Here is a 24,361-nt window from a genome sequence, read left to right on the forward strand (position 1 = left end):
TAAAGGTATGGGGGGCACGTAACTCTTGAAGGTGGGGGGCACGTGACCACCCATGTGTCGCCTCTGGGCTGAGGAGCAGCAGCAGAGCCAGAAGCACTAGGGTAATGGCAAGCGAGCACCTCAGGGAGCATCTCATGGCAGCTGGGCTCTGCAGACAAGGGCCAGCTCCAGGGGGCATTGCCAGCCAGCACCAGGCTCCTTTGAGTGCAGCTCAGGCTGTGCTGCCTGCCCTGCCTGGGGAGTGCCCAGCTGTGCAGAGGCGGCAGAGGTGGCCTGGCGGAGGTGGCCAGTGTGAAGAGCCAGGCGCCCAAGTGGGCCGGGCGACTCCCATCAGCTTCTGATCTGCCAGCTCCTGGCAGGAGGACAGTTTTTAAACTGTGGGGCATGCCCAGAGTTCGAAATGCTCTGTGCTAAATGGAAGGCAGAAATGCGGGGGCGGGGACATGACCCCACGTGCTCCCCCCCCCCATCGCCTCTGCTGCCACAGAACCAGAGCACAGCTGCAAGGTAAACAAAGCTGGTGTGAAGTCATAGAACCTTCTTGTGGATGACCCTGTGTCTCCAGAAGATCCTCCAAAACCATGTAGGATCTGCAAAACTGGAGGGTCGGACTCACGAGTTTTATTTCCTGGGGGCAAACCCCACCTTAATCCTAATGGAACAATTCTAAGGAAACTCCATGAGGGGACCCTGTTAAATTCCCACTTCCAATAAGTAAACAGTGATGTGATGTCTCAATGACACTGAAAAAAGGCAGTAACTGAAATATGGCACTCTGAAGTCTTTTTTTTTTTTTAAATGATTCTCACAGAACAGCTGATTTCCTGATTACATAAACTCTCTGCCCTACAGGGACTGATCACATCTGTCTATTGCTGATTTCTAATATACTCCTCTCATTCAGATAATGGTGTGATGTCTCCATGTTGGAACACACATATACAAAATACTATACAGTGTTACACCTCTGTCTGAACCCACGAACAATGGAATGTATATGGTAATCTTGTCACAACATCTTGCTGTTTGGAGCTTGTGTTCTGTTATTAAGATTATTTTAACAGGCTGTTTTAAATTTAAATATTTAAATGCAGATTTAAAGGAGAATAAAACAAAACTGATTATTTCCTCTTTCAACTAAACTTTTGCTTTTGCAGGCATTTTAAAAACTACTACGGGTTATATGCCAGTGAAAAAATAAGAGAAAAACATTAACACTCTTATATTTGAAACACTTGGAACAAAGACAATTTCTGATGTACAATGTATTTCATTACCTTTTCTATTTTGGTTAGGAGTGCCCTTAGTTTTGTATAAGAGTCCACAGATGCTAAGTCACTATCATTGTTTGCACAGTAGAGAGCAGCTTCTTGGTAGCTCAGGTTTTTATCTGGCACAAACCAAAATTCAGCTCCATCAATAACAAGTGGTGGTCCATGAATTCCATCTACATCTGGGGAAGAAAACCACACATACACACATGGCATTAATCCTGACAAATGATTACATTCAAAAAAGGAAAGGGCTGGACAATCTGGGCCTGATGCTGAGAGGAGCTGTATTTACATCTCCCATTGAAATTAATGAGAGCTGAGGGTGTGGGCCGGTCTCTGAATCAGGCCTTTGGTGTGTCAGCATGATCTTCACTAACATCAGAAAGGATATATAGTGAGAAACACTAGACAAAAGTAACTGAAATGCATGTAAAAACTAAATCTGTTTACCTGGTGTATACCACTCTGGTGTCTTTGGGGTACTACCTGTTCAGGAGAGAAAGAAACAATCACTGATTTTGCATTCCTGATACACATACTTCCACTGAAGTCAATGGGAGCTTTGCATGCATCAGACTTAAAGTTATTTTTTCTCCTTATTAGAGATGTGTAAGCACCAAAGCTGACACTAATAATAATGCCAATTCTCCCCACACATAGGCACTAAGATTTGGCATTTTCACTGAAAATTTCCAACAAGTCAAGGAAAGTTTTATGTCCCCAAAAGCTATTTTTCTGACCAACTACAATAATTACAAGAAGCCAAAACTACTAGATGCTAAAACTCCTAACTTCTCACAAATACAAGTGGATCTGTGCAGAACCCTCATACCATCCTTTCTCCACCGTCACCAGAGAAACCCTTTTCTGTGTACTTTGCTACTCTGGAGACCCAAGTCATAAATTTTACAAGGAGATTAGAGGCCAAATTCAAGTCTGGAGGAATTAGCTGTCCTAGCTGTCCATGGGGTTTTCTTTTGTTTATAAATACTGCTTATACATTTTAAATAAAGCACATAAATGCTGGAACACCATGATCTGTATCTCCCCACCACACTAAGATATCTACATTCCCTGTGGCACATTTCTCACTCCAAGAGAACTTAAGGGGTAGAAGCAAGGTTGGACCCTAGAGAAGTGATACAAGGTCCTTCCCCAGTAATAGTTTATTTGTGAGTGTTTTGTATGTTTATATTTCTATGAACAGGAGCCTATGAGACATGCAAGGGATTTCAGGCCCTGTCCTCGTGTACCGTTATGGCCAGTTGGGTAGAGGATGTGGTAAAGTACTGGTTGCCAAATTTATTGTGCTCATATCCTTCTTTTCCCCAGTAGGAAAAAGACATCCAACAAACAAAAATTGTGAATTTCACACAACTTTAGAGAATATAATCGCAGCTATTACTCATACTTCAACCTTATACTTCCTATATCAAGCATCCTTTCAACTTGATAATAAACAGCATTGCAAGTGTGACAGCCTCTCCTTATTTATTTAAAATACACAAAGTTCAAGTCTCGCTCTCACATTCTAAGGACTCCAGGTCTCAAGATTATTTTAATGCCTTCTGAGATGTTTGTTTTAAAGTCAGAGATCCTGGGTTTACTGTTAATGATGACAAAGTGAAAGAAGTAATTAAAGACATTTTAAACAAAAAACAGATGAGAGTTTAGATGAATAAATGGATGTAAATGAAGCTTACCTTTTGTTATCTGGCAAACCCATTCAAGTCTAGCATCACAGTCGAAAGGTTTTAAGTAAAAATCCAATTGTCTGTCATCATGGAAATGAAGTCTCCAAAAATACCTCCGTGATATTCGAGTAGTCTGTAAATTTATAAAGTAGGGGGTGGGAAACTGCGTTGGTATACTAGATACAAACTTCTGGAGAAATAAAACTGTTTATAAGATACCTTAGATATCCTTGATGACAGAAGTCATCTACCCTGTTGCCAATCCTTTGCAATTTTAACTGAATTTTTAAAATGATAAAATATAGGTACAGCTTCAAAAGCAGTCTCTGAACAACTAGAAATTACAAAGCAATCAGTTTAAAATGTATCCATTCACAAAAATCTCTTCTTGCAGCTCACTACAACACTGTGGGGGTTTTTTTGTAATCTACAAATTTCATCTGTGTTTATCATGGAGTAATATTCACTGCCCTTTAAAGGATTCTCATATCTGCCCAGAAGGGACAATCGTCTGAATTGGCTCAGAAACAGAATTCTTCTGAGTATAATCAAGATAAAATAGCTCGATGCCACCTCCTGGTTTCTAAAATAAAGATAATGTTGGTTCCTTTAGTCTGACAACACAGGATAAGACTCTTGTAATTCTGAAAACAATGGTTACAAAAGCCACGATGCCCACTTCCCACTTGTTTAGGGATAGTCTTTCTTATCATCCAAAAATGTATTAGCTTAATATTTTAGATGAGAGGTTCTCAGTCTAAGGGCCATGGCTCCTGGGGGTTGCGGATAAGGGCAAGAGGGTAGGGACCACCATCCCCTTCAATGAATACTAAATGAGAGGGGGTTCTGGATAAATGGGAAGGCACGTCCCAGCGTGATCCCAATATGGGGAAACCAGGTAATTGTATGGAAAAGGTTGAGAAGTACTGTTTTAGCAGTCATACCATAAGGTTAGAGTTACATAGTAATGAGACATTTATGAATATACACCTCTACCCCAAAATAACGCAACCCGATATAACATGAATTCGGATATAACGCAGTAAAGCAGCGCTCCCGGGGGGGGAGGGGCTGCGCACTCCGGCAGGTCAAAGCAAGTTCAATATAACGCGGTTTCACCTATAACGCAGAAAGATTTTTCGGCTCCCAAGGACAGCGTTATATCGGGGTAGAGGTGTAATAGAACCACACCAGTCTGGATTAATGACTTGTAGGACCATAATTACAGTATTTTGCTAAGTTGCTCTGTATTCTAAATATTATTACAGTACTATTTTAATAGAAGTAAAGAAGTGTTGGTGAAGGAAGTCCTTGCTATATGTTGTTATTAAATATTTACTCAGTAGTGGAGGTAAAACTGCTGTTTTTTGTGAAAATTAGCAGGTTTGTGAATTAACAAAAAGAAAAGTAGCATCTTTCTAATGTATACAGTTATAAATTTACAGCAGCAGTCTAAGTTTAATGTATAAAAACTTAAAAGTATAAAGTAAATATACTGTAAATAAAAGCATCACATAAAAATATTCATATTATTAAAATCTTGAAACATACCTTTAAAGCAGCACAGTCTCTAATGTCATAGATATCTCTTTGGAAATCGTGTGACATAACAACAGTAGTTTCCTACAGAAAGGGGAGGGATGGCAGAATTGTGACTTCTTATTATTTGTATTGAAGTACTGCCTAGGGGCACATGATTTGGTCCCTTTGTGCTGGGCACTGTCCTAACACAGAATAAAAGGCTATACCTGCCCCAAACAGCTATCAATCTATGGCCCTGATTCTGCAAAGACATGTGTACATACAGTACTGACCTTTATACTAGAGTGCCGATTAATCGCAGTTAACTCACACAATTAGCTCAAAAAAATTAATCGTGATTAAAAAAATTAATTGCAATTAATCACAGTTTTAATCGCATTGTTAAATGATAGAATACCAACTGAAATTTATTAAATATTTTTGGATGTTTTTCTACATTTTCAAATATATTGATTTCAATTACAACACAGAATACAAAGTGTACACTGCTCACTTTATATTATTATTTTTTATTACAAATATTTGCACTGTAAAAACGATAAACATAAGAAATAGTATTTTGCAATTCACCTCATACAAGTACTGTAGTGTGATCTCTTTATCATGAAAGTGCAACTTACAAAATGTAGAGGTTTTTTTGTTACATAACTGCACTCAAAACCAAAACAATGCAAAACTTTAGAGCCTACAAGTCATATGTCTCCTTCAGCAAATCGCTAAGACAAAAAAGTTTGTTTATAATTATGGGAGATAATGCTGCCCACTTCTTATTTACATCACCAGAATGTGAGAACAGGCGTTCGCATGGCACTTTGGTAGCCAGCATTGCAAGGTATTTACATGACAGATGTGCTAAACATTCATATGCCCCTTCATGCTTCGGCCACCATTCCAGAGGACATGCTTACATGCTGATGAAGCTAGTTAGAAATATAATGTGCTATTTAAATTTGTGACTGAACTCCTTGGGGAAAACTGTACGTCTCTGGCTCTATTTTACCTGCATTCTGCCATATATATCATGTTATAGTAGTCTCTGATGATGACTCAGCACATGTTGTTCATTTTAAGAACACTTTCGCTGCAGATTTGACAAAAACGCAAAGAAGGTACCAATGTGAGATTTCTAAAGATAGCTACAGCACTCAACCCAAGGTTTAAGAATCTGAAGTGCTGTCCAAAATGAGAAGGACGAGGTGTGGAGCATGCTTTCAGAAGTCTTAAAAGAGCAACACTCGGATGCGAAAACTACAGAACCTGAACCACTGACTCAGATGATGAAAATGAACATGGGTTGGTCTGCACTGCTTTGGATTGTTATTGAGCAGAACCCATCATCAGCATGGACGCATGTCCTCTGGTATGGTGGTTGAAGCATGAAAGAACATATGAATCTTTAGCACATCTGGCATGTAAATATCTTGCGATGCCAGCTACAATATTGCCATGACAACACCTGTTCTCACTTTCAGGTGACATTTTGAATAAGATGCAGGCAGCATTATCTTCTGCAAATGTAAACAATCTTGTTTGTCTGAGCGATTGGCTGAACAAGAAATAGGAGTGAGTGGACTTGTAGGCTCTAAAGTTTGATACTGTTTTATTTTTGAATGCAGTTTTTTTTGTATATAATTTTACATTTATAAGTTCAACTTTCATGATAAAGAGATCGCACTACAGTACTTATATCAGGTGAATTGAAAAATACGATTTCTTTTGTTTTTTACAGTGCAAATAGTTCTTAAAAATAAATATAAAGGGAGCACTGTACACTTTGTATTCTGTGTTGTAATTGAAATCAATATATTTGAAAATGTAGAAAAACATCCAAAGAAATATAAACGGTATTCTATTATTGTTTAACAGTGCGATTAACCGCGATTAATTTTTTTAATCACACGGTTAACCACAATTAATTTTTTTAATTGCTTGACAGCCCTACTTTATACACATAAACCAGCTTGAAAGTGAGATAGATATTTTCTGGAGAAGTCCAGACAAACCAAGGATATGGGGTTGAGAAACTGAAGTACATGTTGGGATATAAAGACACCTTGTTCTGTCCAGCAGCATTTGGATCCTTATTACATTTAAATATTTCGACAGAAATACAGTATAAAGGCCGATTATTATTTATGAGATTATTTTTAATTGAGAAACTCTTCTGAACGCAAAGTTTTACATAAGTGTTTTTCTATATTCTTCACGTGCCAGAGAACAAGATTAATCTAAAATATCAGTCAGTTGATTATATTTTCAACCCAATCTAAATTCAAACAAATGTTAATATGGTAGTATTTTCTGGATGAAGATGAATGTAACTTACCGGATTGTTATCACTCCACTGCCAGGTTCCTAGAGAATCTGGATTCCTCTTATTAAGTCCCACCCAGACCCATCGGTCATTACTGTAAATATACATATAAATGAAAAACCTCAACATGAGTGTATGTTCATTCTAGCACATTAAATAAAAAGATTAATGAGTCATTTAAAAAGCCTTCCTTTAAATACCAAACTTTTGAGACAAGTACAAAAATACAAGTATAGCGTCTAATTCTGCAAACCATTCGCTTTGTCTAGGAAGCCCAGTATGAATTACTAGTATTGTATCCCAGTTTAACCAGCCTCTGATAGTACGTATTAATTAAGGAAATATTAATTTGGAGTCCTGTTACCTGGGATATTTAAAACAAAAGTAGCATAGATGAAACAAGCTAAGAGAAAGGGGTTTGTGTTTTCTCTCTTCTCTTAGGTTCTGATTCAGCAAAGCACTTAGGCACATGTTTATTCCCCATTAAGTTCAATGAACTTACAAATGCAGGGTTGTCTTTTTTATTTTTGTTTTTCATTTTTAGGAGCGGGGTAATTAAAACTTAAAATTCTCAGTTCCATTCCAAGAGAAAGGTTGTCACTATAAAAGGGGATTTCAATGCATATATTCAAAACTGCAGTAATACCATAGGTCTCTTTACTATTGATTGGGACTTTCAGGGCATTGTGACAGAGTGGGATATATCTGGGTCAGACTGTGAACTCCATTTGTATTGTAAGCTCCATTTTGGTGCATGTCCAGCCTTGCCAAAGCAAGGTTATCAAGTGTTCTAGTCAGTTACGCTGCCAAGGGAACAGCGCTTGATATCTTGATGACTTCTCAGAGATCATCCTTCAACAAGACAACAATCTAGGGCCACCGACTCTGTCTCTAAACTACCAGTCCATTCCCATGGGAAAATGGATGCTTTACAAAGGGCCCTGGAGGGGGAAGGGAAAAGCATCACAGTAGAGCACAAGGCAAAAAGGAAGAGAGACTTTATTTAAGGAGTGCTTTTCTGGCAAAGGATCTGTCCATCGCCACATACAAAAAGACAGGGTTGGAGAGAGAGAGAGGAGGCAGGAGGGACTCTGCCTAGCCTGAAATGCTGACCATACCATGGACTCACAGAAGAGATGAGCTCAAACTAGGCAAGGCAGCATCTCAGGACTTTTTAAAAAAAATTTATTTGCAAAGATCTGTATCTCTCGGGTGCTTTTTAAGGCCAGGTCTACACTACACCCCTAATTCGAACTAAGGTACGCAACTTCAGCTACGTGAATAACGTAGCTGAAGTTCGAAGTACCTTAGTTCGAATTAGTTCGAACTTACCTTGGTCCACACGCGGCAGGCAGGCTCCCCCGTCGACTCCGCGGTACTCCTCTCGGCGAGCTGGAGTACCGCAGTCGACGGCGAGCACTTCCGGGTTCGACTTATCGCGTCCAGACTAGACGCGATAAGTCGAACCCAGAAGTTCGATTTCCAGCTGTCGAACTAGCGGGTAAGTGTAGCCAAGGCCTAAGAGGAAAGTGATGGTGATTAAAATTATTTTGCTAAGCCTGTGTTCCTTGCCTTACCGGCCTTGAATGGGTTAATGTAGAAGCCAGAGTGCCCAGCCTACCTGGAACTCTCAGGGAGCAGAAGTAAACAGCTGGGGGTTGCGAGATCTGAGGCACTGACTCCAGAGTCTGAGATGGCTGGACTGCTGAGTCCCATGTCCCAAGGAAGGGCTCAGACAAGAGGTATGAGTCTGAGAGTGTGCCCTAGAGACCCAGAGCTAGAAGCAGTGACTCAGCTCAGAAACACGTGGAACCTAGGCTAGAATTTGAGTCCATTTAAAATAGACTGCTGACTGTCTAGAAACGAAGTGGGACAATTTCCAAGACCATCCATTTATATTTGTCCTCTAATTCTTTTTACAGAAAGTCTTGGTCATATTTTTATTTAATTTATAGACATACACCAAATCCTTTGTTGACTTACAATCCATGTAGCCTACTGAAGTCAGTGAGGTCTCTTTGGGTGTTAAGCTATCACAGAGTCTGGCCTATAGATGCAGATATTGTACGTAACTAGAGATTTTACAATTCTACATTCTAGATCATCATTTAGGGCCAAATCTTGGCTCTTACTCCAGTAACCAGATCTGCTGGGTTTAAGTCTAGGGGAAATGGCACTTAATGCACTGGAGAATGAGGGCCAGCAATTCCACACAGATAGGGCTGATCCAAAATTCTCTGAAGTCAGTGGGAAGACTCCTATTGACTTCAGATCCAAAAAAGGCATTATTCATTGTGTTTACTGGGATTTTTATTAGTAGGATAGAAGTTTTACTTAAAAAATATTCCTTTCATGGCAAATATTTTGCCCTGCTCTAACATTAACCGTCTTCATATACCAGTGTGATATAAACTTACCATGTTCAATATTTTCTGCTCTTCTATAGTGATAGGAATTAAATTTGTACAAGTATAGACTCTAAAGAACTTAGAATGCCCTGTATCACTCCCCAGCAAACCACTCAGAAACAGGTATTTACATCTACGGTAACAGCTGAATTGCTTCTGACATTCTGCTTTTAGGATTTTATTCTTCTACAATTGTCCATCCCTGCACAGTTAATCAAGCACTGCTTAACTCTCTCTGTCTCTCTCTGTCAAGTATCAGGGGGTAGCCATGTTAGTCTGTATCTACAAAAACAACAAGGAGTCTGGTGGCACCTTAAAGACTAACAGATTTATTTGGGCATAAGCTTTCGTGAGTTAAAACCTCACTTCTTCGGATGCATCCGAGGTTTTAACTCACGAAAGCTTATGCCCAAATAAATCTGTTAGTCTTTAAGGTGCCACCAGACTCCTTGTTGTTTTTGTCTCTCTCTGAGACACAACCCAAAGCTTAGAGTGGCATAAGGAATCACCACAGACACACATACTGACTAATGACCCTAAAACACTTATTTCAGAAGGCTTTGCAATAATTACTTGAGGAAACAGAGCAGTTTTCAAAATCTTTGAACTTTGATGCTCCCACCTATTTTTTAAACAGATGTCAGGTCAAGAGTTTCCCCAATTTATTTCCCAATTTGTAATAATTTACCTGATTATGTAATAAGACTTTTCAGCTGATGTGGCACTTATAATATCAATTCATAGTTTGGCTTCTTTGTGAGAGATCCAACTTAATCATGAGACTTATTCAGCAACTGATCCACTATTTTTGATAGCACTCAAGCTCAAGTAAAGTCTTTTAGTACCCTACGTTGAGTGCACTATCACTTCACCACAAAGTAAATTTAGAAGGCATCCCAAGCCAAAGTATCGCTGGAATACAGCTGTTAATTAAGACTCCATCTGCACTGCAGTTATGATGGTATCAGGGAACCTTGTTACAACACTGTTGTCCCCTGCTCCAGTTACAACATGGTTAAAAGTTGTATTGTAGATTGCACCTAAATATGTTCTAGTTTAAAACCTTGAGTAGTCTAGGTTTTGGGGTGGTTACAGTTAGATCATCATATAGTGTTGTAGCACAGATGGAACCTAAAATGGATTCAATCTATGCTTTACCATGGACTCAAATTTGATTGAATTTAAAGGATTGTAAGTCTCCATCATCTGCTGTTTCTGTGCTGAAGACTTTCCATTCAGATGAGGTGTACGCACACAGAATTAGAACTTGGTAAATGCTACTAAGGGTACGTCTTCACTACCCGCCGGATCGGCGGGTAGTAATCTATCTTGTGGGGATCGATATATCGCGTCTCATTAAGACACAATATATCGATCCCCGAACGCGCTCCATCGACTCCAGAACTCCACCAGAGCGAGCAGCGGTAGCGCAGTCGATGGGGGAGCCGTGGCTGTCGATCCCGCGCCATGTGGACCCCAGGTAATTTGATCTAAGATACTTCGACTTCAGCTACGCTATTCGCGTAGCTGAAATTCCGTATCTTAGATCGATCTTCCTCCCAGTGTAGACCAGCCCTCAGTGTGGTATGGCCTTTTTTACTACTTGATGTAAATACTATATGGATCACTGACAATACTGCAACAGAGGTAGGTATTTTGCACTTTTCAAAGATTGTTCTGAAAGGAAAAAATAGTAACTCAGGAAATAAAAGTTCTAAATGCTTGAAAAGGGATTTTTGTCCCTTAATCTTAGCCATATGTCAGCTCAGATACAGGATTCAAAGCATGAGTGACGTCACCTGTTAATTTAACCTATAACATAAGCTAGAAATTAAAAGAGAGGGGGAAAACTAACAAAAATGGCTTTGGCCCATTTGGGCCAGAGCCACAACTCTGTTACCTGAAAAAGTTTATGATCAGTTCTTAAAAGCTATTTCAGAACATGGTGACTTCCTCGGTTCAGATGGGGACTAATGGTACTACCTGGAAACTGTGGGTGTGTTTTGAGGTCTAGAGTCTTACGGTTGGGTAGAAGTCTGGGAACACCTCATTTGGACCTATATCTCCTCTTCCTGGATGAAAAGGTAATAAAGGGAACCTGCTCCTTAGCCTTCATCATTCCACTGCACGGGTGCATGCTCAAGCGGGGCTGGTGATAATGCTGATCAGCTAGGGGCCAAGGCTACCCTTTCTTACAAGACACTCTGAAATCTATGGGAACAACAGAGACCCAATCCTCAGATCTCAGCCTATCACTGCTCCTCCTTCCAAGGTCTCCTGAAGCCATGTAAGCATGGCTTTTGTCCATACCTTGCTGCCATCACCCAATAATGCTCTTTCCAAAGTGTGGAAAAGCTGCCTCAGGGGAGTTAATGTCCTCAGCCCAGCAGCAAGTTATGATGATTTTTGTACTTTAACTTATGCTGCCTGAAAAGTGCACATGCTGTGTTAGTGGATGTTTGAATCTTTCCCTGACCATGCCCTGAGCTCTGTGGAGCCCTTTTTTGACACAAAGTACAGAAGTAGAATTATAGGAGAATACCACCACAGGTAGTTGGTCTTCCTTTCATACCCTACCATAGCCGAAAGTACCACACAACACTTCGGAGATGGATGTTTAATACAATTGTATTGTTCTAGTAAAGTCATCTATTTTGCTAGATATTTTGATTGCTATGGAAAAATAAAATACGGAAATTGAAACCAATCAATATTGGCCCATAAAAGTAATCTTATATTCCTTGATGAACTGATGCAGGAATAATTTTTTCAAATATAAAATCCTGGAATGTGGGAAGTTTGATAAAAACTGCCTAACAGAATTGATTGAATAACTGATTTTTTGGTTTGGTGGCCAAAATTGAATTTTTTTGTTTTTTCTCACAGACAAAAAACTGACAACAAATTGTTTAGGTCAAACAAATCAACATGGTCTAAACAAAATTAGCTCTTAATTGAAATGTCAACATAGTCTGTTTAGAAAATGTCAAAATGAGCTGCTTTGATTTTTTTTAAATAATGAATCCTCATTTTTTATTCATCCAAAACTGCATTTTTCAGCAAATTCATTATTTGCCAGAAATGTTGCCCAGTTCTACCACTAATCTTAAGAATTGTTTTGAAAAATGTACACCCTGCTGACACTGGCTGCATTACCACGTAACCTGAACATTTTTTTAAGATCCGTTTTAAAAACATCTGTTTTAGAACCAAGGAACAGGGTCCTTATAGTTGATCTAGTCAATATCTCTTGAACTAGTTCAGTTGTTTCTTGCAAACCCACATACATATTAATAGAACTTTCCAGATTCAAATCAAATGATGAAGCAGATTTGTGTACATAATATATGTGAAGGCAAACTGGAAGTAGTAAATTGGTTCCTTTCCAATTGGTACAGCATTTTTAAATTAAGAGACATAACCAAACGCAAACTGCCACTTCCTATAACACCTCCAGAACTCCACTTCATTGCTAAGTATAAAACTGAAAAAACACTCACACACAATACTTTCATTCCTTTGAAATTTGCTCAACTGGATCTGCTACAGCCATCGTTCAAACTAGCTACCACTAGACACTAGACAGCAAGTGTGAAAAACTGGGACGAGGGTGAGGGGTAATAGGTGCCTATAGAAGAAAAAGCCCTAAATATCGGGACTGTCCCTATAAAATAGGGACATGTGGTCACCCTAGCTACCACATTCGTGGTACAGCAAAGAAATTTTAGTCCTTATTTCATTTAGGCAGGAAAAGGATGGCATGCTGTATTTTACACTAACAGATACTTGGCATAATCAGAACACTTCTGCGTCTTCTTTGCCTCCAAGGTAAAAATCTGAGAAAACAGCAAGCTGGACTAAGTTAGCTACTCTTTCTCTATTGCCAAATGGAGAAGAAAACTCTCTTTTGCTAACATTTGAAAACGCCTAACAATGAGTCATGGGAGGGAAGGATGAGGGAAGATGCAGAGGTGCTGCTTCTTCCATGAGCTAAAATTATTCTACTGTATTACCAGTTTTGGGCAGAGAATGTGACTAAATAAATCCAGGGAAGACATACTATAAACTGTGCAGTACTGCACCCTGACAATCATCCAGGGTTTTGTTGCTGAAACAATTTGCTGTTTGTTTTCTACTCTCATTTCCCCAAATATCTTATCTTGTTTTAAGAGAGTCTACATATCTCCCCGATCTCTGAAATCACTAGCTCTACATAATTAAAAAATGCAAAGCACAGTGTAAACTAATTGCACCGTGCAAATGTATTTAAAGAATAATAATTTTAATGTGCCAGTCTCCGGAGGCAATATTAACCATGTAACATCTCTTTAGTGGAAGTTAATGATCTCAAGACATAAGTGATTCACTCCTGCACTCTCACCAACATTCTCTCCATGTTTTGGGCTATTGTTGTGTGCATTCTGTTATTGCTGCTCTGTTTGATTACACAGTCAGTTTATACTGTGCTTACTGTATTAGGGCCAATTTAAATTCCACTGTGGTCAAGTAAAAGACCCTAAATGACTTCAAGTGGGATATCCAAGACAGGAGTAAACAAATGCCTTAAATCACGAAAGAGTCTTATAACCAGTGTTGTATCATTGGATATGACAGCTGGCAAGGCATGACTGGGGTTATGGAATGAAGGACTACGTGCAGTCAGATCCACTGAAATCGATCTGGAACCCCACGAGGGCCGATACAGACCGGTCAACGTGGATGTGCCTGAACTGCCTGTGCATACAAACTGGCAGATCAAACACTAATATGATCAAACGAGGCTACTCTAATTACATGAGGTGAGGTGCACACCATGGAGCACCTGCTCATTTGCCAACTCTTTGGGAAGATCTGTGCAAAGTAGGACCTCACTGCAGTGATGGTTCTGGAAAACCATCTAGTTTGTGACAAGGATACAAGGGGGAGGAGGAGGAGGAAAAGAGGAGGGAAATGGATTCAGCCCTTACTCTGTCGAGTGACGTTTGAGGTTCCTTACATATGACATATGCAATATCTCACATTATAACATTGCCAGAATGTCGCGGAGTGTGGGGGAGTCAGGGCCCTGCACCCCTCTTCCTGAGATTCACTGTGACTCTCAACCAGCCAGTAAAGCAGAAGGTTTATTTAAGGACAGGAACACAGTCTCAAGCAGAGCGTGTAGGTACGACCAGACCCCCTCAATTAGGTCCCTCTGGGAGGTTCAGGGAGCTTAGACCCCAGCTTGGGGTTCCCTGCGTTGCACCACCCAGCCCAAACTGAAACCAAACCAAAACTCCTCCTGCAGCTCCTCTCTTCCCCCTCCCCCCAGCTCCTCCTCTCCTTTGTTCAGTCTCCTGGGCGGAAGGTGTTAATTCTCCCCACCCCCTCCTGGCTCAGGTTACAGCTCAGGTAGCTTCCTTCAAGGGAAGTCCCCCATCCCCACTGCAACCCCCCTGCAACATTCCCAGGTCAAATCTGCCCTGCTCCCTGCTCCGTCACACAGAATCTTTAGAAATTGTAAATCTTCATCTCCTGACTCCTGACAAAATAAACATGGCCATTAGTTGTAATTAATATTGGATAGGTATTGGCAAGCTGTAAAGCAGTGCCACCTACCTCTGCTCAGTGGGGAAACAAAATATAATGATTCCTTAAACATATTTCATAGTGAATTGGGTACAGAGAAACATAACTTATATTTGGCAACATGACTGAGTAAAATTAGAATAGATTTACTACATCTACATACAACAAAGTTGCATAGTATATTTTATTTGAGGGACATTAGTAAGTCACCTTAATAAAGAAGTTACAAGTGCCTTTTTCTGGGCTATTCAATCTATGTATTGAGTATGTGGGTTTGTTGTTGTCTTGTATTAGTGCAAACAATGGCTGGGTCCTTTTCATAATTCGTGGATTTCCAAACAAAACAAATTTGATATTCAGTTATGCCAATCTTCAGCCACTGACTTTCAATGTTTAAAACGTATTACAAGAGACTGTACATTGGGAGCTATTAAATGCTCTTGCTTTAGTTTGTGGATAAAAATGTAAAAAGTTAAGTGAGGCTAGCTGCAACAACAAATTTAAGCTGGCAAGGGTTCTGCAAGGCTAAACTGTCAATCAAAAACCTTATTACACATGGATCTGACATCATACCCATGCATAACAAGGCTTTTCAGAGACAGCTTCTTTGACAAAAATCCAAGACTCACAATTTATGTAGCATTTAATTTCTTGATACCAGAGAACTCAACATACTCATCTAATGTCTGTACAGTGTTATCCCCGTTATGCCAAATAGAATCTGTGCCAACCAGATTGCTAGATAGCACAGTATTCATTGATTAAATTAATTAAAAAATAGAACTTTTATTTAGGTAGAGGGCATCTTGTGCACAAAAATAAAGCTCACTTTAAAAAATTTAATAATCAGCCATTCCTAGAGTAAGTTTTTTCTTCAAGTCAACCGGAATATAGCAGTCGAGAACACAGAGCAACTGTCACTATACCAAAATTCAGCAGAAAGAAGCAATCATTTTACTGTAACAATTTAGATTTAAAGTCATTGTAAAGAGAAGATGGAAAGCAAACATCTCTGCTTTGCCTCTTTATTCCTGTAGCACCAAGAAAACTTTGGCCAACTTGTGTTCCCTTTAACACTATCCAGAGAAGCGGTATTATGTTCAGCAGATTGACTGTCTTGGGCTCTTCTTAGAGTAGTTAATAATTGCCTAAGCTGTCTCTGAGATGTTTCTAATGGGCAAGCCCCTGGACTTGAGTCCAATGAAGTTTTGGATCTATACTTACTACAGGACTACCCCATGTACTGGGAACATAAGAGACACAAAGGGTGAAATCCTGATCATACTGAAGTCAATGGGTGTTTTGCCCTTGACTTCAATGGGACCAGGATTTCATCCAAAATCTTGTCATCAACACGACAACAAAAATGATGATAATGAAAACATATTACTGCCTCATTTTTAAAAAAAGTCACCCATTCCATTCTAGTGGGAAAGCAGAATTTTACAAGGTTGATTTAACTAACAGAATCTCTACTGCTTTGCAATAAGAAGTAAATAAATGGGTGCAGAAACAGATGAACTATCATGCAAAGAAGAGGCAATCAAATATGCAACAAAACAATTAAGGCTATTGCTATTATACAACACACATATACAGGAAAAATACAATTTTCTACTTCATTAAGAGCTTTTCAAAGTGCTGCATTGTCTCCTTCTTGACTATCTAGTGACATACACTTTAGGGACATGTCTAAGATGAATGGTGTAAGTGATCCAGGACAGTCCTAAAAAGTAATTAGTTCTTCATTGGAATGACTTATTTGGAAAAAAGATTTATAACTGTCATAAAACTAAAGTCATCTGGAATCAAGCCTGTTTCTTTTAAGGCTAAATTTGGCCAATTGTTAGAGCTTTCAATTTCATTTCTGAGGAGACTTTGACTGGTTGAAGATTTTCTCTTGATGAATAATCTGGGTTGAAACATAGCCTAAAACAAAATCAGATTTCATATACTAAATCAGAAACTTCAGGATTCTCATTTACAAAAGGTAAAAACTTCACCATCTATCACAGTTATTCAAATGACAAATACACAAAACATGCAGCGTTTCTCAGATGTAAACACGGGGTTAGACTCCAATCTCAGCAGTGTGTAACTGAAATCACCATATCATCATGACATTTCTAGATTGTTACCTGATAATGTCTCTTAGTATATAATGGAGTTCCTTCATTTCTGCAATATCACTGAAACTAGGAAGATGACCTCCTAGTGCTTCACAGAATCGTTCTGCCTCTTCCCATGTCCTGGTTCTCAGCAATCTTTCACTATGAAAGAACTTCACAAAAAAACAAAGTGACAGCATGATTCAGTGACAGCATTGTTTAGTCGCTGTTATTCTACTCAAATGTGGGCATTATTTCTAGGAACAAATTATTTCTTTCCAGGGGAAGAAAGTGGAGAGCTTGATTTTAAACTTTTTTTTTAAATCATTCTTTTTCCCCAGTTTTATTTGCAGGAATGGCTGGATTCTCTGGATTTTTAGTCCCATTTTTGTTGGTCTACACTCAGCTCGACGGTATTTCTCCTCTTGTCTGTATGTACCACAATAATTTTTGAAAACGGCATCTGGTAAATTCCAAAATGCCAAGGAATGTTCTGCCAAGGACAGAACTGTATGTTATTTTAGTGAAAATCTAAAAAGCCTGATTTTCACTAAAATCAGGCCAACAGAATGCCCATTTTGTGCTACTGGCAGAGGAAGCTCTCAGACACCCTCAGACATGTGCTGCCTACACATATCACAGGCAGCAATGCACCAGAGCATTGCACATTTCCTTTTTTATGTAAGCCAACCTATATTCCCAAGTTCATCCCTTACCCGCACCACAATGGCCAGCCCACTCCCACTTAGGCCCTCAGCCCCACTCTGGTCAGCTGGGCTCCTCCCCTGCCCCCCACTCTCACCAACCCCTCCTCCCAGCTCTATCCAACCTCCCAGCAGGGACTCCATTCGCACTTAAAAAGCTGGATACCCAAAGCTCAGCCTACCTGAGCAACAAAATGTGTGATCTCTAGTTTACTATCTGTCCAAAGTTTGTACTGCATCCCAAACACTGAATCCAGAAATTAGGAGGTATAAATCAAATAAGCCATTCATTTGAATGCGATTTGATTCTAAGCAATTCCATTAGGATTTTTAAATGGAAAAAAAAAAAGTATGCTTCTAAATTCAAGATCAGTGAAGCCATTCCAGCCAACAGCTAATTGACTCAGAAAGCTATCTTAAAATAGCAAATACAACTTCAAAATTTGGCTATACTCTTTAGTGGATGAGACTGACATATTCCTGTAGCCATCCAGAATGAAAAGTCAAATGTCCCCATTTATGGCCTCTGACGGTACACAAGGGGATGTGAGAGGAGAGAAGCTGCAAGGTGCCAAGTGCCTTCTTTGTGCCTTTGTACAACAGCCAGACACAGTCAGGCTGGAGGGAAGACATTCCTTATTAGTGCCACCAACAGCACTAGCCTCCTGAAAGGAGGCAAGGTGATGGCAGAGCTGTGCCTCAACCTTCCTTTCACTGGTCAGCAGTGTTGGCCTGTCATGGAGGGGAGTGCATGCTGCACCTTTCAAAGGATGGTAGAGTTGCTGCTCCAGTGTGCATTGCCTAAGAGCCTTTGGAGGAATTCTGCCTGAGTCAGCAAGAATTCTTCCTTGGGCTCCCAGTGCAGTATGGCCTCTCTGAAACTCCCCACAGCACAGCTTAAAGCCACAAACTGGCCATTAACATGTATATACAGACGGCTGCAAGAGAGTGCCAGAATAAATAAGGCATTTAATAGGAAAAATGTATTACCTTATAGCAGGCAAGGCCTGATCCATTTTGCCATCCAGGAGGACAAGGGTCAGTTGGCTTAGGAAGTACTTCTGGCTGCCTGGGAGGCCCAGTATAGTTCTTGCAGATAGATAAGGCTGTAAAGGTTTTACAGTCCTTGGCCTCCCATTTTCCAAGAGATTTCCCACTTGACATTGCTACACATCCTCCAGGAAATGCTAAGATTTTAACAAACAAAGACAACATTTAAAATCTCCTTGCTGGTTTTCAGAAAATCCACAGGTTTTTGAATTACAGTTGTGCCATTCTTGTGAGACTATAAATGCACTTTATCACAATTATTTATTTTAGTTTTCTTAACTGTTAAAGATTTTACCTGGCTGTAAGGAATTCCAGTTTGCATACATCACAGCTTCATTTTTTCTTCCATCTGCATCACCCCAAGTATACCTTCCTGACCGGTTGATATCTTGCAAGCCTGTCCAGAAATATTTTTCTTTTCCTTTACTGTATTTTCCAATCAAACTGTTTATAAATTCTTGCTCAAACCTGTAATAGTCACAATTTATTTCAAAAAGATATTAAAAGGACTGTAACTGTCAAATCAATTTGAAAATGAAGGGATATTCTCTTCTCTATGCAGATGGGTAAGTCCAAATGGTTATAAGAGGCTATTGATGCATTCTGTACATTAAGAGAATTTAATTTCTAAATATGCACATTTGAATTGCCTACAAAATACTAACAGCTGATAATAGCTAGGCAGGTGGTAAGCTGAGACTACTGCCTACCATGCATATCATTCTTGTTTTAATGTTACTTTGTCCTCCCACCACCAACTGTTGTTGTGTCACATAAACCTAGCTTATGAGCTCTTTAGGGTAGGAATTGTCTTATTACTTGTCTGTACTGTGCTTACCACCACAGTCCTTGATTGGAGCCTCTAGGATCTACTGTAGTACAAATAAATAAATAATAAAAGATACAGGGCTGTACCTGTTCATTATTGTAAGATTGCACTGAGCTCCAAACGATACTTTACTGTTATGAATCTTGTAACAGAAGTCTCCATGTCTCTTCCATCCCTAAAAGTTTAGAGAATGAAACATTTATATTTTTATAGGCAAGTTCTGACAGTATAGTCCAACCTACTTCTCAAAAAGAAAGCATTACACCATTGTTTGGTGTCCAGGCACAGACATGCTACTACGAATAAAACCCAAGATCAGGGTATTACAGAATTTTCACCCTCTCAGCCAGGGAAGAAAGAACATGTAAAGGAGTGACACACCATGGGCTCTATCCGACATCAAATATCCTTACTTTGAGTAAGGGCCACAGGATCAAGCCCTAGACCTATAGTGTTTGGGGAAACAAGGCAAAAGAAAATACAACACTATGTGTGCAAAACTGTACAGGAAGAGCACTGTGATTGTTGCTTGTCAAAAGTCAATACTAGAGTGAAATTCTGGCCCCACTAAGTAAATGGGAGTTTTGCCACTGACTTTAATGAGCTCAAGATTTTAAAAAAGTTTATTTTAAAAATGCAATGAATAATATCAATTTAGGAACATAACTGGAATAGTGATTTAGAGGGGAATAGCCTGTTCAGGAATGTAGGTAGGGAAAAAAGGGAAGAGGTGTTGCATTATGCATCGAAATGTATTCACTTGTTCTGAGATCTGGAAGTAGCTGTGAGGCACACCATTTGAAAGTCTCGGGGTGAAAATGGTTTTAATTGAATTAAACAAACAAACCAACCCAAAGGGAATTAATGAAAACACACCTATTAAAATTAGGGTTTGTAAAATCTATTTTTTAAAATAAAGTAATACAATATTACAGCTTACATGTTGGGAATAAACTGCTTGACAGCATCCCAATATACTTCTCAGTAAACAGAGGGGTATGACTTTTAAAAGACAATCCCTACCAAGTGAAGAGAATTTTAAATTAAGTCAATTTTGGGGTCTAAACTACTTGTATGTATCTTTATAAAGCTAGGACAATCCAATTTTTGATAAATTCTTTTAAAAATTAGAACTCCAAAAGTAGAGGAAATAAAAGTAATTTTATGTAGGCAGCATTTTTACACCAAAGTAAGCTAAAAGAATCACACATTTTTTAAATAATTGGCATTATGAATTATTACCTCTTTCAGGAAACAATGTTTATCAGATGTTTCATTCAAAACCTCTCCTTTTTTCATGCACACATATTTCAGTTTCTCTTCACAAGATTTGACTCTCCACCGACCCAACTATTAGAAAGGAGGAAAAAAATGGGATTTAAAAACCCCTCAAAACTTTAAAATTTGAACTTATTTCCATCTATACTTTAGTTTAAAATCATTGCTGTGATGTAGACATAAGCCAATTTAAGTTGTGGGGACTCCTCCAGGCTGAATCAGCATTTCCTGGCTCTTGCTCTTTAAGGATTAACGATTCTCCTGGCTACTGGCCCTATAAAAAGCCTGATTAATTATGCCTGCTTAAGAGACCTTTGTCTGCAGGGTGTCCTGCTATCTCCTGCCAGTGTTATCTTTTGCTCTCCTCAGCTGTCCTTTACCAAAGCATTACATGGATACCTCATTTTCTTCTTAATTGATCAGGGCCTGCGATGACCCTCTTGAAGACACAAGTACTGCTGTGACCAGCAGAGTTGAATAGCTCCCCCAGGTTCACCAGATTGTTCCCTCCAAATACAAACCCAAACTGCCCTAAATTGCACTTTCAACATGCACTGCATTGTTACATCAACAGACAATGATGTTTCATCATGATGCAATACTGCCCAAACATACAAGATCACGTAAAATCCCACTGTCATCATTTTAAAAGTACATATAAAAACCTTAATGGAGAAACCCTGAAATTCAAAGTTTGCTCAAACAACTGGTTCGGATATGTATGCAGAAATCCAGATGCTATCTAAATCAATGACACCTCCAGCCAAGACCTGAAGCCCTCTTCCATACTACCTCTCTCTCTCCCCAAAACATTCCATTGCTCCCTCTCATATGTCTCCTTGGGGAAGGCCTGCTACCCTCTTCTGTGTATTTGCAGAATAGCTAGTAAGTCTTCTCCAGGGGAATAGCCCTGGCCAGCTCCCCACTCTGGCATCTTTGTGCTGTTATCAAGATCTCTCTCCCCTCCAGTCCCCTTTACTACCCTCCAAGAGCCATGGTCTCTCTCCTTCACTCCACACTCCAGGTGTCTCATTACCCCTTCTCAGAAGGGAGGGCCTAAATTGCTCATAGTGCCTCAAGCCTCTAGGGTTTGATTCAGGCTGGCTCCTCGTCTCTATAGCTCTGCCTACATCCCCCTTGGCTCTCTGTCTCCCGTACATAACAAGGAGCTGGTAAGTGGTAACTCAGAAGGCAGAGCAAGATTGGAAAGAACAACATGGAGCAGCAGGAGAAACAACTACCTGCCCCTCAACAGCAGCCAAAGCAGCAGCTGCTAGTGGCAGAATCTGAGAACTGCAAACAATTTTTTTCATTCCCTTGAAGCCCATGACACACACAGGGAAACCAGGGTACACGGTATGCAAACTTTGGATAAATAATTTCAAGCAATTTATTTTTTTTAAATAGTGTCAAATAGTTATTTCTGAAACAAAGAGATTTGCTTTCATTATCCCTATATTTCTGTATCTATCAAAGATGATTCAGTTGTATTTGGGGTTTTTTGCTCTCAGCCTTCACACATACACCACATAACACCGCATCTACTATGACTGAAAGAGCATTGAGTTCTTACCTTTCCTGAATAGGACACACAGTTAGGAGTGCTGTTAAAAGGAATTTTTGGTTCATTCTGATCCCAGTAAGTGAAAACCACTTTGGACCCATCTGACCACGTAAAGAAAGCTGGAGTATCCTCATTCATGAAACCCATCCATATTTCCTCTTTAGTTTCTAAAGTTAAAATGGGGATGAGAATATAACTTTAGTTTAGTAAGTAAGATAATTGCAAATGAAAATGAAACCAACAAATGTAAGATTTAACAGCATGCAAAATACTATGAGCTTCCCAAAACCTGCCACGTCTCAGAATGCACTGCATTATTCTCAAATACCCATTCTCACAAAGCGATCAGGGATCTGAGACTGGCACAAAGCATTTTTTACCATCCAGCTTTTTATTATTACGTATGAATATACGTAACTGATTTTTTTGTGATGCTTACATGTACCAGCAAAATTACCACTAATCCAAAAAGAGAAAGAATCCTCAGTTTTAGGCAGCAGCAATGGAGAATAGGCAGACAAGTCCAATGATCAATAGCAAGTAATAACTCAAGTAACTGTATAGATTTGAATGAAGAACTATCACCATTCTGTTTAAAACATAATACAAAAAACACAAAGTAAAATAAAAATAAGCATAACCCTACCAATATAAAACAGAGTAAACAACCCTAAAAAACTTTGGAGAAAAAATATAGTTTCCTCAAGAGAGGTTGATCTTCTTGGGTCAGTTCCTCAGCTAATGTGAATCAGTTTACTACACTGAAATCAGTATACTAATACTACTGAAGTCAATGGAGGTACACCGATGTAGACATGCTGAGGATCTGGCCTTGTATCTCTCTATCTAAACGGCTGATTCATTAATTCTGGCCTCATGGAGCTATTGTTAATTTTGTTAATATTGTTAACTATCCAAACTTACCATTATGAAGCTTTGTAACAACCAGCTCGACATCTGCTAAAGAATGTATGCTGATGAGGTCACTTTTCTTTTCTCTGCATGACTGATTTGCCATATTCCAGGAAGCTTGGTTATTCATCAGCATATAACACAAACCACTGTATGGAAGCCAGCCTGAATCACATTGAGTCTCCAAGTACCTCCAAACATCTGAGAATGAACAGAATGTGGATTACATGCCATGTGAGTTACACAGATTATTGTATAAACTGAAAGTTGTTAAATGTTTTCTTGCAGAATCTTAAAGCTTCCAAAACAGAGGAATTATAATGTATTCACTCAGCAGGTAACTGTTAATATTTCCTCTTTCTCTGGCTCCAATCTCAATGTCCCACATTGTACCCTCCGATTCAGTGAGAAGAGGGGACCATTTTAAAAAGTAGCTACCCCAACTATGTCAAATGGAAGGAAAATTCTACTTCTGTGATACTGTTCAAGTTCTCTTCCCAAAGTACAGAAATCGCTCTAACAGGAAGCGCACAGAAAATGCTTCAGTCTCTATCAGCATTTCTGTATGTCTCACACTTATTACAAACATCATTGACTTAAAGTAAAATGGAGAGAGGTAACGTTAATAAAAACAAGTAACATGGCTCTTACAACATTGGAACCTAAGCCAAGGGTCAAAGAGAAACATGTGGGGCTTGCATCTATCCAGCTGGTTTAGGAGGGGAGAAAGCCATAACAGTGATTAGTAATATTTATGGGTGGTCAGGAAGGGGCAAAGAAAACACAGCTAGTTGCAACGGAAAGTAAAAGTTATCCATTACCCTAACTGTGATGTAAGTGAAAGGTAATGGTCAGAGAAACAACGACCACTGCCACATCTTCCCCTGAAACTGCATTAGAACACACTAGGGTGACCAGATAGCAAATGTGAAATATCGGGATGGGGGCAGGGGGGTAATAGAAGCCTATATAAGAAAAAGACCCAAAAATCGGGACTGTCCCTATAAAATCGGGACATCTGGTCACCCTAGAACACACAGCCAAAGCAGCTAAAAAACAAAGCTCCAGTACTTCATTGTTAGCGGCCAGTATATCACTCCCTCAGCTTCAGCAGCT

The 24,361-nt window shown here is 39.4% G+C and overlaps 1 protein-coding gene across 1 annotated transcript in view; it reads right to left on the reverse strand.

The window, feature by feature from the left end:
• Positions 1-24,361, reverse strand: part of LY75 (lymphocyte antigen 75) — a 74,183-nt gene that overhangs the window by 34,445 nt on the left and 15,377 nt on the right. Inside the window, exons 7-18 of the mRNA XM_034786533.1 lie at positions 23,258-23,446; positions 22,343-22,500; positions 20,734-20,841; positions 19,578-19,666; positions 18,958-19,130; positions 18,603-18,799; positions 16,939-17,081; positions 6,837-6,918; positions 4,520-4,591; positions 2,978-3,101; positions 1,725-1,760; positions 1,278-1,453 (exon numbers count right to left, since the gene is read on the reverse strand). Of these exons, the coding sequence (XP_034642424.1) occupies positions 1,278-1,453; positions 1,725-1,760; positions 2,978-3,101; positions 4,520-4,591; positions 6,837-6,918; positions 16,939-17,081; positions 18,603-18,799; positions 18,958-19,130; positions 19,578-19,666; positions 20,734-20,841; positions 22,343-22,500; positions 23,258-23,446 (1,547 nt within the window). The remainder of the gene's footprint in view (positions 1-1,277; positions 1,454-1,724; positions 1,761-2,977; positions 3,102-4,519; positions 4,592-6,836; positions 6,919-16,938; positions 17,082-18,602; positions 18,800-18,957; positions 19,131-19,577; positions 19,667-20,733; positions 20,842-22,342; positions 22,501-23,257; positions 23,447-24,361) is intronic.

Source organism: Trachemys scripta, chromosome 11 (assembly GCF_013100865.1).
Source record: "Trachemys scripta elegans isolate TJP31775 chromosome 11, CAS_Tse_1.0, whole genome shotgun sequence".
Lineage (NCBI taxonomy): Eukaryota > Metazoa > Chordata > Testudines > Emydidae > Trachemys > Trachemys scripta.